General features: G+C 44.8%; 1 protein-coding gene across 14 annotated transcripts in view; it reads left to right on the forward strand.

The window, feature by feature from the left end:
• Positions 1–4,443: 4,443 nt before the first annotated feature.
• Positions 4,444–17,939, forward strand: part of FHOD3 (formin homology 2 domain containing 3) — a 369,691-nt gene continuing 356,195 nt past the window's right edge. For 10 of the 14 annotated variants that reach the window (XR_014518727.1, XR_014518728.1, XR_014518729.1 and 7 more), the window contains exon 1: positions 4,458–5,191. Coding sequence is in view for 2 of the 14 variants with exons in the window: in XM_083473089.1 (XP_083329215.1) it covers positions 5,021–5,191 (171 nt within the window). In the remaining 12 variants the exon portion in view is untranslated. Of the gene's footprint in view, positions 5,192–17,939 lie in introns of all 14 variants that reach the window. The other 4 variants (XR_014518724.1, XR_014518725.1, XR_014518726.1 and 1 more) reach the window with 3 other exon arrangements.

Here is a 17,939-nt window from a genome sequence, read left to right on the forward strand (position 1 = left end):
ATCTCCACCCCCATCATTCTGCCCAGACACTAAGGTCCAGCTCAAGGGCCTTCTGGCAGTTCCCTCCCTGTGAGAAGTGAGGTTACAGGGAACCAGGCAGAGGGCCTTCTTGGTGGTGGCACCCACCCTGTGGAACACCCTCCCACAAGATGTCAAAGAGAAAAACAATTATCAGACTTTTAGAAGACATCTGAAGGCAGCCCTGTTTAGGGAAGCTTTTAATGTTTAATAGGTTATTGCATTTTAATGTTCTGTTGGGAGCTGCCCAGAGTGGCTGGGGAAACCCAGCCAGATGGGCAGGGTATAAATAAATTATTATTATTATTATTATTATTATTATTATTATTATTATTATTCTCATTCTGACAAGTGGTTATTAACTATTCCCCCCATTAAGTTGTTCTATAAAATTATTATCATTATGGCAGATACTGGCAGGCGACTGCCCTTGCTGTGCAGGCAATGTCAGCAAAGCAGGTTCTTGGACGCTAGTTTCTAAGATTTCCTGTGCTAAGGATCTACAGTTCCCAAGTCCCTGATCCGTGCTGCTTTTAAGCATCCCATATACTGCATGCAGTTGCTGCTTCTTCTCTGCAGGCAGATGTGCCGTTACATACACTGCTAAGGCCTTCAGCTCCTGCCATGAGTCAGCAGGAGTTTCTGGGCGAATCAGTGCAGAATATGCAGTAAAACGAGGATCTCCAGTGAGCAGTGATCCTACTGCCCTATGTGGTGAGCCAATTCCCAATCCTCAAGCTCCCTCCTTGAGGGCCAGGCTGATGTTGTGACCATACGTGCGCCATTGTAATGCCCCCCCCCAAATGAATCAGAGATGTTCCTTACCAAAGGGTACTGGAGTGTGCTTGTGTTGTTTCTTATTTCGATGGATAATTCCTTATGTGGGGTGGTACTGAGGATAATGGGTTCTCGTGATGACTCCTTGGATTCTAAAATTAATTGTAGAAGAAGAGAAGAGTTTGGATTTGATATCCCGCCTTTCACTCCCTTTAAGGAGTCTCAAAGCGGCTAACATTCTCCTTTCCCTTCCTCCCCCACAACAAACACTCTGTGAGGTGAGTGGGGCTGAGAGACTTCAGAGAAGTGTGACTGGCCCAAGGTCACCCAGCAGCTGCAGGTGGAGGAGCGGAGACGCGAACCCGGTTCCCCAGATTACGAGACTACCGCTCTTAACCACTACACCACACTGGCTCCTTAGTAGTACTTTGGAACTCTGCAGAAATCTTTAAAAGACTAGATTTCAAAAGTTCAAGTCTTTCTAGAATCCCTTGTTGCTCTTCCATTGGGAAGTCTTTAAAAGAGCCTTTCAGATTCGGCTCCAGGTCACAGCAACAAGGTTCAAACATAGAAAGAGTAGGAACTACCAACATGAGGTTGTGTGAACTTTTAAGATCTCTCCCCACTTCCCATAATACATTTTTCAACAGCATCATCGATACATCACAATTATGTCACAAAGGAGGAGTGTTTGGCATGTAGATACATGAGTCTGTAACTTCAGTTCCCACCACCTTTTTACTACCCTCTTCCCCAAAGAACAATAAAAGTATGTACACATCCCCCCAGCTGCAAGGCTTTTCTGCCGCTTCTCCTTTGAACGTATCAGGATTCAATCCACCATCCCGATGGATTTCTGTCTGGGGTATGTGCTGCCCTTGATCACCTCCTGCCTCCTATTGTGTGGCTAAATTCACACCTTGGCCTTATGCTTAAGGGATTATGGAGGCAGGGGCAGGGGCCATGGCAGGGGCCATTAGCCCTTGGAACCAAATTCAAACTGTTGAATTTTGGAGATTATTTGATTCTATATTGGATAGTCAGAGGAAACAGAGGAAACATGGCATCCGCTTATTGCTACCATTTTATAGCGGGTTATATAACCTGCGGGTTGCCATCTGATTGGATTTTATTTTGATCCTAATCTGATTTGAGGATGTATTTTAATTGATGGTCTGATTTTATGTGAATGTGTTATACATTTGATGTTAGCCGCTCTGAGCCCGGCTTCGGCTGGGGAGGGCGGGATATAAATAAAATTTATTATTCTTATTGTTGTTGTTGTTGTTGTTATAGACTGCTTTTCTGAGCCTCTTTGCTGTTGTGCAAAAGGTCGCTGACCTGGCTTTAGTTTGAGGCTGTGGTGGGGACCTGGGATTTTTTGGGAGTTGTTAACTTTAACTGGTTTTAACACAACTATTTCCCACCACTGAATCTCTGTTGTTGGTGGAACACTGAGCGAGGATTCCAAAGCTGACCTCAGTTGGTGAGCAGGTTTATAGGGGATGCAGTTTCTCAGTTACCCTAGTCCCCAAGCCATTTATGGCTCTATAGGTAATAGTCAGTCCCATTAACTGGGCCTTGAAACAAACTGGAAAGCCGTGTAACTTGAACAAGACTGGTGTGCAGTGCCGGATTTACCTATAAGCTAAACCAGAGCCTAGGGCTTGCCGACCAGAAGGTCGGCGGTTCGAATCCCCGGGACGGGGTGAGCTCCCGTTGCTCGGTCCCTGCTCCTGCCAACCTAGCAGTTTGGAAGCACGTCAAAGTGCAAGTAGATAAATAAGTAAACTGGCGGGAAGGTAAACGACGTTTCCTTGCACTGCTCTGGTTCGCCAGAAGCAGCTTAATCATGCTGGCCACATGACCCAGAAGCTGTATGCCAGCTCCCTCAGCCAGTAAATCAAGATGAGTGGTGTAACCCCAGAGTCGACTGTGACTGGACCTAATGGCCAGGGGTCCCTTTACCTTTACCTAAACAAGCTATAGCTTAGGGCCACACTCTCTTCGGGGCCCAAAAAAATTTTAAAGGAAAAAAAACTGGATGTACATTTCCAAAATATAAGATAAAAAACAAATAAAATAAAATTTATATACAGCAACAGTGTTTTGTGTTGTGTAGGCTCCTGCGATGTAAGTAATGTGCCCCACCTGCTCCCTAAAATATCACATATAAAGGGCCCCATTACCTTCAGTAGTTTAGGGCCTCATCAATTCTAAATCCAGCCCTGCTGATGTGATATGGTCAGAATACTTAACTGAAATTATTTTGGCTGCAGCATTTTTTACCAGTTGCATTTTTTGAACAGCCAAGGACAACCCCATGTACACCCACATTAGATTCCCATAGCCATACTAAGTTACAGCGTGGAGCATGTATAAGAGTGACCAGATCTGCTTTTCTATATGGGGTTGTCAGAAACAGGAGGATACATGGCACCCACTCATTGCTGCAAGTTTATAGGCTGCTTTTCTGGGCCCTCTTGGCTGTTGTGTGTGTATGGCGCTTGTGTAAACGGTCCTGATCCTGGCCTTAGCTGGAGGCTGTGGTGGGGACTTCGCCCCGCATTCCTGGTTTGAACGCAGGGCTCCCCAAAAATGCCTCACAAGAATCTGCAATGAGAAAATGGGCACAAGATATAGGACATAATATTATGTTTGCTGACTGGGAGAAGTTGTGGACCACCGGGATTAAATTCACGGCATGTAATGCCCTAAGAGAGAATATTATGAAAATGATGTACAGGTGGTACATGACTCCAGTCAAGCTTGCAAAAATATACTATTTGCCCGATAATAAATGTTGGAAATGTAAAGAAGTTGAAGGTACTTTTTTTTCACCTTGGGTGGACGTGCCCAAGGATCAAGGCTTTCTGGGAAATGATATATAATGAATTGAAAAAGGTATTTAAATATACTTTCCCGAAGAAACCAGAGGCCTTTCTCCTGGGCATAGTTGGCCAATTGGTGTTAAAGAAGGATAGAACTTTTTTCATGTATGCTACAGCAGCAGCAAGAATTCTTATCGCAAAGCATTGGAAGACACAAGACCTACCCACCTTGGAAGAATGGCAGATGAAGGTGATGGACTATATGGAACTGGCAGAAATGACTGGCAGAATCCGAGATCAGGGAGAAGAGTTGGTGGAAGAAGACTGGAGGAAATTTAAAATGTATTTGCAGAAATATTGTAAAATTTTTGAATGTTGAGGACATTGAAATGAATTGCAGGGGTTTTAGCAACAAGGTAAAATGCAAGATTGGATTAATAAATAGACAGACTAACAGGACATGAATTTGCTGAACTAACTTTTAAAAGGGATACAAAAATGGGAGACGTGAGGGAGTCAGGAAAATAAGTTAATCAAAGAGGAGAAATTAAGAAAGAAGGAATTTTTGTCTTTTTATATGTGTTTTCTTTTCTTTTCTTTTTTGTGTTTAATGTCTGTATTTCTGTATTTTGTATCTTTTTCGTTTTTTGTATTTTTCTAAACTTTTTTATGGATAAAACCTAATAAAATATTATTTAAAAAAAATGCCTCGCAAGGATGGAGGCGCATGCAAGGCCAAGCGATGTTCCGTTTTGCGGGATCTTCCTAATCGCGCCCAGCGGAGGGCGCTGCCTGCAAGTAGGATTTCTCGTGCGGCGGCAGCAGCAGCGTCGGGGACGAGCGGAGGCTTCCCAGAAGCAGCCGCTTCTCCTCCTCCTCCGCCTCCTTCTCTCCTTTTCTTTCACGTCCCGCTTCGGTGCGGCGAGCGCGCAGCCGAGAATGGAGCCGCTGCTGCCGCCGCCGCCGCCGCCCCCCGGAGCCCCGCCGCTCTCCGCGGAGCCCCTGCGCGCCGCTTGGGCATCGCCCCGCGCGCGGTGACCTGGCCCTGCCGGGACGCGCAAAGGCGCGCGGGCGGCCGCCCCCGGCGCCTGCTCGGCCGGCGCGCTCTGCCTCCTCTCTCTCTCTCTCGCTGCGCAAAGGCGCCCGGCTCGGCGGGGACGCGCGCTTGAGCCTCTCGCTCCTTGGAGAGCTCCCGGGAGGCGGCGAGGGCGCAGACTTTCCTCCTCTGCCGACCCAGCGGCTGGAAGCAACTTTGGGGGCGAAAGCGGGGTGCCGCGGATCTCTCCTCTCTTGGCTTGGAAGCTCCTTTCCCGTGAATTTTGGGCGCTCTTCTTTCCCGGCTGGGCTCTCCGCCTTCCTTGGGTTGTTCTTCGCCTTCCTTGCATGGACGCACCATGGCCACCGCAACGCTGGTTTGCAGGGTGCAGTTCCTCGACGACACCGACCCTTTCAACAGCACCAATTTCCCCGAGCCCACCAGGCCGCCGCTCTACACTTTCCGGGAGGATATCCCCCTGGGCACCCAGTTGGCCGGGGTCCACCGCTTGCTCAGAGCCCCGCAGAAGGTACGGGGGGGGGGGGCGTCGCGGAGGGAGGGGCGCCTGGGAAGAATGCGGGTCGTTTTTGCGGGGGAGGCTGGACCGGGCTGGCGATGGGAAGGGGAGACCCTCCAAATGTGCGCCCCCTTGAAAGCGCGCGCGCAAACAAGATCTTGAAGTGCCCTTGGTGTGCGTGGAGATCTGCAGAGTAACGCAAGGAAAAGTTCCCGTTCTCTCTCCGACCCCCAAGGAGCTTATGTTCTGAATGACTTGTGCTGGGGGAAATGGTTGGGATTATGTACCATACTGAGCATGGCTTGTGTCCGGGCAAGACTTTTTTCCGCCTGCTCCCCAAACACTAGAAATCAGTTACCAGGTGAGGTCTGTTAGCAGCGAGCACTTCGCCTAACACATAATTAACGTGTGGAATTCATTGCCTCAAGATGTGAGGATGGCCATTGAAGAGGCTGGGGAAAGGAAACCACGGAGCCTTTGTTTATCTATCAATGGCTTATAGTCATCATGGCTATACGGAACCTCGAGATTCAGAAACAGTGTAACTTTGAAGCAGTGGCGTAGCGTGGGTTGTCCACACCCGGGGCAAGGCAAGTAATTTGCGCCCCCTAACCCGTGGATTTGCGCCCCCTAACCCTAACCCCCAGATGTTGCGCCCGGTGCGGCCGGCCCCCCCTGCACCCCCCACGCTACGCCACTGCTTTGAAGGGCAGTTCAGGGACCACAGAGTAGGTGGCCAGGTAACAGCAGGGCAGAGCTCTTCACTTCACGTCCTGTTTTTCAGAGGCACTGGGCTGGCTACTGTGAGGAAAGGTTGCCTGGGTTTTTATGATGTTGCATCAAATTTGTACCAAATATTGGGCCGAAGCACCTGCTGACTTGTTACCTGTGTTGGTTTAGTGGCGGCAAGGCTTTTGAGCTGATCCTGTATTTTGGCACTCTGAACATCCTATCTCTGAACATCTTAAGGGAGAAAAGCGACGAGTGATGGAAACAGTGGAAGTTGTGGCATCAAGAAATGCAAAGTGTAAGGTGTAAGGGAAATATTTCAGAAAAATGCTTAGGTGGGACATGCAGTGAAGATCACCATCCAGCCTGTGAGCTGGTTGTCCACTGTGAGGCCAGATTCTTGGTGTAGATGGGCCTCTGGTTTGGTCCAGCCTCTTCTTCTTATGATATGTGGTGCCATGTTCTACTCTGTATACTTCTGTTGTCAAATGTGATCAATCCACAGGCTGCCTGCAATATTTCCAAAAGAGAGTGAGACCTTCTCAGGCATACGGTTGCTACACAGGTGATACAAGCACGCTGCTATATATAATTCAAAGTTTTATTCACAAACTTTGATAGAAAAATAATACTCCAATGCAGTGATATGTCACTCGATAGGTTCCTTGTGTTTCTGTGCCACTTGCCATTCAATGGATCTCAAAGGGACTTACAAGCAACGAACAGCAACAGCGACTTCACGTATCATCTTAGGACAAGTTATATAATTTGATCAACAAATCATCAATGTTCTTTTTTTGCATAAAAAGTTAAGACACTATCATCAACATAACAGACACAAATTAGAGGTGTCGTGTGCTGATGTTCACTGGGCTATTTGATAATTTTGGACACTGCTGCAAACCTCTTTCTACATATGTGTGAATCTCTTTTTATTTAAACCAGTTTGCGCCAATCACATTGACAGTGAAGTCTTACTCTATATCCAGTGTGCTTCATCCTTGCTTATATCTCATTGTGATGCACACATTTTAATATCCTGTGCCTTGGATCATTCTGTTTAACTGTGCGCTTGTAATTATCTACAGAACAGTTGTGTGTCCAGGAGCACCACTCTCTCTATTGCTGTTTTTGTTTGATACTGTGTGTTTTGCTATGTAGTCATCTCTCCCCGTTTGATATTGCCTTACTTGGTTATATTACCTTGTTTACGCCTTGTTTTCCTCTATCCGGTAATATGTCCATGCAAAATAATTGTTTCGTATTTTTTGCATCTCTAATAGTATAGAAGCAGAATCTAGTGCCTAAGTGAGGACTTAGAAGTGGGGCAGTTTGTTCTTGTGCATGTTTATTGAGAAGCAAGTCCCAGTGAATTCAGTGGAAATTACTCCAAGGAATGTATGCTTATAGGATTCAAACCTTACTAATTAGGGTGATGTAGAGCATTTTCTTCCTTTAGCTTGTGGGAGGGAGGAATCCGCAAAATTAAATTCCACCCTTCCTTGGTGGAGAGGAGAGAGCCAGTATGCTTGCAAAAAATAGTTCTGGCACTTAGATTTATGTTTGGAGGTAGAACTGGAACTCCTGTCTTCTGCCCACTAGGGAAGGACTGTACCTGAGGGGTTCAGGAAGAGCATTTGCTAATAGTGTAAAAGTAGAGCATTGGTGTATTGATGCCATAGCACCATGGAGGTGAGGACAGAAAGGCCAGTGGGGTCAAGCGCATCTTGAGATCTTTTGCATGTGGCTCCTGTAGTTGCTCTTCCTGGACATTGGTACGCATTTCCAAAAATGCTTCTGTGGATGTTCGGAGCAAGCGATGGAGCTTTGGAGATTCTCAAAAGTAAAACACAGGAGGCGTAGTGTTTTAGTGCAGGATAGTGCGCACCCCGGAAATGATCTCTTTCAGCTTCTGCCTTCTGGAAGAAGGTACAGGGTTATAAAGACTAGGGCTAGCCACCTGTGAAACAGTTTCTATCCAAATGCAATTTTGGTTTTAAATGCAGTGTAAGGTAGTCTCTATGGGATTATGTTGTATTTAATTATGGGGTATCAGAGTTTTTAGGGGGTTAACCAGGCTGGGATAGCAGGCTTGTTGGTTTTTGAATGTCTGGTGTAGATTTTTTCAATTTCGTTGTTCTGTATGGGACAATGACAATAAAGATTATCGTATCGTATCCAGCATTGCTTATACTTCTCAAAAACTTGTGCTCAGTTTCCTTTTGCCTGGAGTAAAAACACAGACTATGCCGAATGCCTTTTCTTTCTCTTTAATTAAAGTGAACATGTTTGAAAACCCAGAGGCTTTGATAGCTGGGCTATTTGTTCCATGCGAGAGTGTTTTGAGACAGAAATGAGGAATTCCTAAACAGAAGCAGGGGCTATGTGGAATGGATGCCTCTGGATCTCAAGAAGGATATTTTTGGGACAATACATTTGGCATCTGTGCTAATTAATGCATCTTGGTGTCTCCCTTAATAATAAATTTGCACTGTTTTTCTAGCTCCTGGAGAGATTGCTATAATTACTGGAGATTTTGAAGCTTTTAAAAGAGGCCCACCATAGAGCCCGTGTGATACACTCGCTCCTACCAGCAACCTGCCTGGACTGTCATGCAATCTTGGGCAGTGATATATATTTCAAGACGTATGGTGAAGCTAGGGGGTGGTGGTGGCAGGGAGTATGTCCAAGCAAATAAAGGCGTGTTTAAGCTGTCTCTGTGGTGTGGTTCTTATGAGCTGACAGTTGCGCCAAGGCTTTTGTTAAAAATAGCAGTTAAGTCTACTGTCCTTGGAACACTTGATACCCTTTCAAAAGCTACAACATGTAGCATAGCAGTGAGTCAAGCCATAACCTTTGTGAAAACCGGCCTTGTAGTTGTCCCTGCATCAACTATCTTTCGATAAATGTAGCTCTCTGTTCTTGAGGATCTGGACTATGGTGCCAACGCATTTGGAATATTTGTATACAGTTCTGGTCAATTCAGCTCAGAAAGGATATTGTAGAGTTCGGAAAGGCTCAGGAAAGGGCCACTGAAATGATAATGTGGGCTGGAGCGACTATGAAGAAAAGTTGTCATGTTTGGGACTTTTTAGTGTAGGCAAGCAAGTGTTAATGTGATATATATTTATAAAATTATGCGTGGCAGAATTATACCATTCTTCCATTTTATATTCTGCTTGCCCCTTCCACTTCCTTGCTGTAATAATTTGTGCAGCTGTCAATAAATTTGTGAGCAAGTCCTTCATAGCCTGCGAACCTTCCACCCCATCGTAAATTGATAATCATGCTACCTCTGGACTTGCGGTCATCTTTAACCCAGTGATTTCTGTTATCTCCTTAAACACACTTTGCCCCCCAAAATTGTACATATTTACACCCCCACCACATGTGAATGTAATTCCCTGTTGTCTGGCATCCCCTTCAAATGTTTTTTCTCCATCTCTCATAGACATCCTTTGCAGCTGAAAGTTGGCAGATAAGAGAAAGCGCTTCTTCACACTATGGAACTTGCTCCCTCAGGGGGCAGTGATGGGCACCAACTCGGATGACCTTAAAAGATGAATTGACAAATTCATGGCGGGGAGGGCTACTGGCTATGCTCTACCTCCACAGTTGGTGGCAGCAAGGCTTCCAAATACCAGTGGCTGGAGTGAAGTGAAGGACATGAGGCAGGAGTTGGTAATGCAGGTGAGCTGTGCACAAGCAAGCTGCCAGCTAGCTCTGCAGAAACTCCTTTTATTGGCACAATATGCAAAACCAGGCAGATACATTTTGGACTGTGACCATTACACATCTTCCAATCCCGAGATCATGGGGTGGTACAAGGTTATTTTGGCACCTGTTTCCACCATGTCATTTTCCGCTTGCACTATGTATGACAAAGGAGACAAAGGTCACAGACGGGGCACGGCAGACCACTAAGAGAGCAAAGGTTAGAGGGCAAGATGTTTAGACAGCTATGGCTTTGTCTATGGGGGGAAGTGTACTCCGCACCCCAAGGTCATGCGTGCAGACAGCTGAGGCTGCCCACGGGCAGAAGTGTGCCCCACACCCAGCAATCATTCCTACACTGGAGGCCACGGAAGGGAAGAGTTTTGCTGTTGTGCTCATGTTCTGCTTGCTAGTTTCCCTTTGTGGCATTTGATGGCCACCATGAGAACAGGATGGTGGGCTAGTTGGCCCACTGGCCTGATCCAGCAGACTGTTCTTATGTTCTTAGGATTGCCACAACTCACGTACCTACGGGACCGCCTCTCCTGGTATGCCCCGCGGAGGACCTTAAGGTCCACAAATGACAACATTTTAGAGGTCCCAAGCCGCAAAGTGGTTAGATTGGTCTCAACTAGGACCAGGGCCTTTTCAGCACTGGCCCCGACTTGGTGGACTGCTCTGTCACAAGAGACTAGGGCCCTGCGGGACTTGACATCTTTCTGCAGGGCCTGCAAGACAGAGCTGTTCTGCCTGGCCTTTGGTTTGAACTCAGTCCGACTCTTATGTTTCCCTCCCCTTATGGTTTTGATCTATTGGCTACTTTTAAAATGAGGCTGCATTTTAAATTGCATTTTAACCTGTATTTTAAATAGGGTCCCCCCCCCCTATTATGTTTTTACTGTAATTTTTACAGTGCTACCTCAGGTTAAGTACTTAATTCGTTCCGGAGGTCCGTTCTTAACCTGAAACTGTTCTTAACCTGAAGCACCACTTTAGCTAATGGGGCCTCCTGCTGCTGCCGCGCCGCCGGAGCACGATTTTCTGTTCTCATCCTGAAGCAAAGTTCTTAACCTGAAGCACTATTTCTGGGCTAGCAGAGTCTGTAACCTGAAGTGTATGTAACCTGAAGCGTATGTAACCCAAGGTACCACTGTACTGTATTGCAGCAGTGAAGATGAGACAGATGCAGTGTGCATTTAATTTTTAATGTGCAAACATCCAGCTCGACCGTAATGTATACAGTGCTCCATTCCCCACATCAATTCAGAGCTTGCTTTGCAGCCTATAGGTTGGAAGCATCCATCGCTCAGGAGCAGAGCCTGTTTTGCATGTAGATGGCAGACCCTCCAAGGGTCCCTGTTATCCAGGGATGTCCCTCATTTAGAGAAGCCGTCCCAGTTTCTGATTTGATCCATTTTCCCTTAGAATGTCTCTGTTTTCATTGGAGAAATATTGGCGGGTATGGAGTTATCCAACCCCTGAGCTGTCTGAAGACAATCCTGTATAGGGAAGCTTTTGCTTTTTAAATGTTTAATGTTTTATTATGTTTCTATATGTGTTGGAAGCCGCCCAGAGTAGCTGGGGCAACCCAGTAAGATGTGTGGGGTATCAACAGTAAAATTACCATTATGGAATGGGATGCCCCTATTTTCATCGGAGAAATGTTGGAGGGTATGAGACGGTCCTGGGTTCAGTCTCTGGCACTTGTGGTTTCAGGATGGATCTCGGGCAAGGCTTTTGACCGAGACTTCTTACCGCCGACAGAATAGGCAACACTGAACCAGTGGTCTGAATCACTAGAAGGCAGTTTACTACGCTGACCGGCAAATTTTGCATTTGAAGAGGGGTTTAGGGTGCCACAGATTGATAGTAAATTGCTTCTGCAGAGCTCCCTATTAAAATGCAAGAAGGGTAGGAACGGTCGATTCAGTATGTGAGGAGGGGAAGGGATCAGTCACCAGTGAGGAGATTTATAGTTCTTCAGGGTAGCTTGCAATGATAAAATTGATTAGAGCAAAGGAACAATATGGAAGAAGAGCAGACCTCTTGAAGCCAAACAGTAGTGCAACAAACTGAAACAAGCAGGGAAAAACATTGTCTCAGAAACGGAAAGCATCTTAGAAATGGACAACAGCCATTCCTAAACGAATCTAAAAGAATCCATTGAAATAAGTCTATTCAGTGACCATTTAAGAGCGGTCAGTGAAAGGGACAGGTGTTCCTCTGTTGAGAGGCTGTTCCAGACCATGGACATTACAACAAAAAGTCCTCTCCTGTTTACCTGCCTGCCAGGCCTTCCTTGAAATCCTCCTCCTGCGGTCGGAGCTCTTGTTTAGGCTCATGGGGGGCGGGGGAACGAATTCCTGGCCGTTTTAGGAGTTTAAAGGTCAAAGCCAGAGCCTTGCGTTGAGCCTGAAAGCAGATTAGTAGCAGGTGAAGCTGGCAGAGGATGAATGTAATATGATACAAAACCCCGGCAGCCACGTTTTGAACCAGTCAAAGCTTACAAGGGCAGCTCCATCTACTATGGTAATCTAGACAAAAGCACATCAGCCAATGCTGGGTTTGGTTTCTCCAAGAAGTAGTACTGTTGGCATATAAGATGAAGCTGTTTTATTATTATTATTATTTAAATACCCTGATTTCTGCCTGCATATGTTTGCACTGGATGCTGCTGTGTGTGATTAAACTGAGCTATTTGTCCAGCTTTGCATGGACAAAGTGTGATTTTGCATGCAGACGTACCCACCACCAGTGCGATATCCAGGAAGCTGCATACTGGAGATGGAGATTTTTGTCTTTTTTTAAATGAGTTTCTGCTCTGTGAGCTCACGCCCAACATCTGCATAGACCAAGACTGCCATGTTTTACAATGAATTTACCGCATTTTTCGCTCTATAAGACGCATCAGACCACAAGACGCACCTAGTTTTTGGATGAGGAAAACAAGAAAAAATATATTCTGAATCTCAGAAGCCAGAACAACAAGAGGGATCGCTGCGCAGCGAAAGCAGCGGTCCCTCTTGCTGTTCTGGCTTCTGGGATAGCTGCACAGCCTGCATTTGCTCCATAAGACCCACACACATTTCCCCTTACTTTATAGGAGGGAAAAAGTGAGTCTTATAGAGCAAAAAATATAGTATTAATTTTTGTTGGTTGAAGTTAGTGTCATCAGGTGATAAGCAGGAGGATAACTTCTTAAACCTTGGTCTCGAGGTTTATAGGCCTCCATTTGAACCTGTATTTAAATCTCAGATTTGCTCCTCGCAGCCCTCTCCTGCAATCTGACACGTCATTCCTGAACTTAGTTGAATTTGATAGTTTACTTATTAATCCAATCTCTTAAGTGTGTGTGTATGCAGAAACACACATTACATTCATTGCAAGGCACTGTGTAACGTTTTTCATATGATACTTGTGGCCTCTGAAAAAGACATGGGAATACATGGCATGGCATTTTCAGAAAGCGGAGAGCACCACAGCCATAATGCTTGCCTGAATAAACTGTGCATAGAATCTAGGAAGCAGCAACTTCTCTTCTCGGTGTTCATTCATACAGTGAGCAATAGGTGGAGAAAGGGCTGGCCCACCCATGGGGCAAGATGAGGCAACTGCCTCAAGCAGATCTGGCCTCCAAGGAATACATTGCCTGCTGCCTTGGCAGACCCCCCTACTCCATTGCTGCCTCTACAGTGGTCTCCTGGTGAATACTACCACCCTTGTTCCTGTTGGAATAAGAATAAGAATAATAAATTTAATTTATACCCCACCCTCCCCAGCCAAGACCGGGCTCAGGGCGGCTAACAACCAATAATAAAAACAAGTTGATTAAAATACAACTTAAAAAACAAGATTAAAATACAACATTAAAACATTAAGATGCAGCCTCTTCACAGGAGGAGAAAGGAAAAAAGAAAGAGGGGGAGGGAATCAAATTGATTCTAAGCCAAAGCCCAGGCGGAACAACTCTGTCTTACAGGCCCTGTGGAAAGAAATCAGATCCCGCAGGGCCCTGGTCTCATGAGGCAGAACGTTCCACCAGACCGGAGCCAGTGTTGAAAAGGCCCTGGTTCTGGTTGAGGCTAATCTAACTTCCTTAGGGCCCGGGACCTCTAGGGTGTTGCTATTTATGGACCTTGAGGGTCTCCGTGGGGCATACCGGGAGAGGCGGTCCCGTAGGTACGAGGGTCCTAGGCCGTGAAGGGCTTTAAAGGTCAAAACCAGCACCTTAAATCTGACCCTGTACTCCACCGGGAGCCAGTGCAGCTGGAAAAGCACTGGGTGAATATGCTCCCATGGCAGAGACCCCGTGAGGAGCCTCGCTGCAGCATTCTGCACCCGCTGGAGTTTCTGGGTCAGCTTCAAGGGCAGCCCCGCATAGAGCGAATTACAGTAGTCAAGCCTGGAGGTGACCGTCACATGGATCACTGTGGCCACAATAGATCTTTATTTCCCCTTCATTCCCAATTTAGATATTTGTTCCCTGCTTGTTCCCGATGTAGATCTTCACTCACCCCTTCTTCCCTGGTGGGAAGGGAGGGAGCACTGTTTTGTGGTTTGCCTCAGGCGTCAAAATGTCTTGGGCCGTCCCTGAATGGAGGTAACATGGCAAATGGGTGTGCATGTACAATGCTAAGTCTGTATGCGTGAGCACTGACCGGGGCGAAATAGGTTGTCTGGTTCCGCCGCTATTAGCCATGCCTCATTTATTGCCTTTGGTTACTGTAAATACAAAAGGGCAGGTTTAATTATATATATATATTAGAAGACGAATGGCAGATGAAATTAATGGACAATGCAGAATTGGATAAGATGACAGGGAGAATTCGAAACCAGCGGGACCAGAAATTCTTGAAAGTAAATTTGCGAGTTATTTGAAAGACAATTGTAATCAACTGACTACGCTTGTAGGATTACAAAAAGTTTTGTAAGGAGAACTATATGAAATACTACAGAAAAGATTTATGAGAATGGATTTAAAGTTATTGACTGTTAAAAGTAATAGTTAGGATAACAAATGTAAGATTAAGAGAGGAGGTTTGAAAATCATTAGACGTGGTTGATGGAAGTCTCAGGCTAAAATAGCCAAAATGATGTATAAGATAAGATGAGATGATACATTCTATTTGGAAAATATATGTAAAAACCAATAAAAATGTAATAAATAAAAATATTTTTGTTTAAAGGCCAGGTGAACCTGAAATTGGTAGCTGATGGTGACTGTAATAATAGAAAAGTGTACTATCCTGAGTGCATGAACCTGGACTCTTGAGTCAGCACTTACTTGTGAAACAGGAGAACTTCTAACTGTTGCCCTTGAGGAAGATTTTTTTTTGTTGAAACGTGTTAGGTGATGTACTTTTGCAAATAAATTCTACACCTGGCGCTCGCATTGACATCTTCCTTTTTTTTGAAAATGATATTTATTACTTTTCCAACAATTTAAAGACAACACTAAAAAGAAAAAAAGAAGAACAATACAATACAATACAAAAACACTACATAACACTAACACATTAAACTAACAAAACCAAACAAAAACAGTTTAAAACACATCAAACAATTTCAGTATCTTATCTTTTATTCACTTATTTCCACGACCTCCTCACACCTCCCTTTTTGTATTCCACTTCTGTTAATTGTTTCAGCAATTCCTTTCCATCTTCCTCTGTTTTCTATCCTATAATTATCTTAACACATTCTAACCTTATTTTTCCTTTAATATTCTATTAATCTATTTATACTTAATTCCCTATAACATTTCTACTAAAGCCATATAACTTCATTCCAACATTCTTCTAACATTCATTAATTTTACAGTTTTTCTGTAAATAGTCTTTAAACTTTTTCCAGTCTTCTTCCACCGACTCTTCTCCCTGGTCTCGGATTCTGCCAGTCATTTCTGCCGGTTCCATATAGTCCATCAACTTCATCTGCCATTCTTCCCGGGTGGGTAAATCTTGTGTCTTCCAATACTTCGCAATGAGTATTCTTGCTTCTGTAGTTGCATACATAAAAAAAGCTCTATCCTTCTTTAGCACCAATTGGCCGACCATGCCCAGGAGAAAGGCCTCTGGTTTCTTAAGGAAGGTGTATTTGAATACCTTTTTCATTTCGTTATAAATCATCTCCCAGAATGTCTTAATCCTTGGGCATGTCCACCAAAGGTGAAAGAATGTCCCTTCAGTCTCATACATTTCCAACATTTATTGTCGGGCAAATGGTAAATTTTTGCAAGCTTGACTGGTGTCATGTACCACCTGTAAATCATTTTCATTAAATTTTCTCTTAGGGCATTACATGCCATGAATTTCATACCTGTGGTCCATAACCGTTCCCAGTCAGCCATCATTATGTTATGTCCAACATCTTGTGCCCATTTAATCATAGCTGATTTCACCATTTCATCCTGAGTGTTCCATTTCAACAGCAAGTTATACATTCTTGACAAATTCCTGATTTTTGGTTCTAACAATTCTGTTTCCAATTTTGATTTTTCCACCTGGAAACCAACTTTTTTGTCCAAATTGTATGCCTCCATTATTTGGTAATAATGGAGCCAATCTCGCACTTTGTTTTTCAATTTTTCAAAGCTCTGCAATTTTATTCTGTCTCCATCTTGTTCCAGAATTTCCCAATATTTCGGCCATTTGGCCTCCATATTGAGTTTTTTCTGTACCTTCGCTTCCACGCATTGACATCTTCCTCAAAGAATGGGAAGCCGTACTAGAAGCAGGAATCCTGTGGCACGATCAAGACCTAAAAACTTACTTGTGTACTTCTTGGATCGCTGAAACTCTCTGCCCTCAAGATTTGAAATATCTGCACTCCAAGATCTCTGATTCATGATCCACAGTGAAAGTAGATTTTTTGGCACGTAAAATCATTAATTAATGGTCAGGCTGCTGCTTCTTTTTTTTGAAAAATAAAGGTCTCTGTTTTTGTTTAGTTTTTAAAGTGGGAAAATGTGCTGTACTCCCATTTATAAACTTCCTAACTTCCCACTGTTCTATTAAGAGTGAGCTTGGTGGCACTTTCATTCTGCGTAAGCATGCATAGGATCAGGCGGTAAAACACGCTGAGCATTGTTTGCTTAATAAAGCTCTCCTGCCTGCTATAATGCAACTTTTGCAGTTCTGATGGCAGACAGAATGTTCTTGCATTTTGAAATGTTTCCTCTGTTTTTCTAAACTGCTAGTCTGTGCAGAACCTCTTCAAAGAAAGAAAGATGGTTATACAATCCTGCCTTTGTATGAATCTTTTACTCTTATTTACAACTTGCTTGTTGCATTCAGTCTGTCACAGTTTAAGCGAACAGTTTTAAACATGAGAACTGGCGGCATTTGCAATGACTTGCATGTCAAAAAACGGAGGCAATTAAGCTTAACCTCCAGGCCCTCTCCTTTGCTTTTAATCTAGAATCCCTGCTAGCTCGAATTAGAAAAGATAATTAGTGCCCTCCCCATAGCCTTTCATAGTGACTTGCCCCGCTTCCTAAATACTAATCGGGAATTGTGTTGATCACTAAAACAGAGTTTAAGACTTGCTTCAATGCCGCCATGCATTTGTTTTAATTTTAAAAAGCGGGAAGAGAAACTCACCAATCCTAAGGAGACCTAGTCACCTTGGTGTCCTTCAGGAGTGCTTTAAAGGTAAAGGTAAAGGACCCCTGACAGTTAAGTCCAGTTGCAGATGACTCTGGGGTTGTGGCGCTCATCTCGCTTTATTGGCCAAGGGAGCCGGCGTTTGTCCACAGACAGTTTTTCCGGGTCATGTGGCCAGCATGACTAAGCTGCTTCTGGCAAAACCAGAGCAGTGCACAGAAACACTGTTTACCTTCCCGCCGGAGTGGTACCTATTTATCTACTTGCACTTTGACGTGCTTTCGAACTGCAGGTTGGTAGGAGCAGGGACTGAGCAATGGGAGCTCACTCCGTCATGGGGGTTCGAACCGCTGACCTTCCGATCGGCAAGCCCTAGGCTCAGTGGTTTAGACCACAGTGCCACCCGCGTCCCAATGGGGAGTGCTTTAGTCAATCACTTTTCCAGAGGAGATGCCCAATCTCTCGCTTAGGCAGAGTACTGTAAAGCTAGCTTTTGAATAGGTCCATGGACTTTGGGAGAAGCCTCTGTTTGTGGAAGCTGTGTAGAAACCAAGAGATGTTCTTTATTAGATGTTGGTGCTCCGAATATCTGTGGCTTCCTTGCCCATAGTTGTGGGTTTCCTGACATGCTTACTCATAAACCTCTCTCTGCTGAATAGCTGTGGGCACCTCATGTTCTGCTCCACAAAGTGAAGCTTGGTGATTAGTCAACA

Source organism: Podarcis liolepis (assembly GCF_965112155.1).
Source record: "Podarcis liolepis genome assembly, chromosome: 13".
NCBI lineage: Eukaryota > Metazoa > Chordata > Lepidosauria > Squamata > Lacertidae > Podarcis > Podarcis liolepis.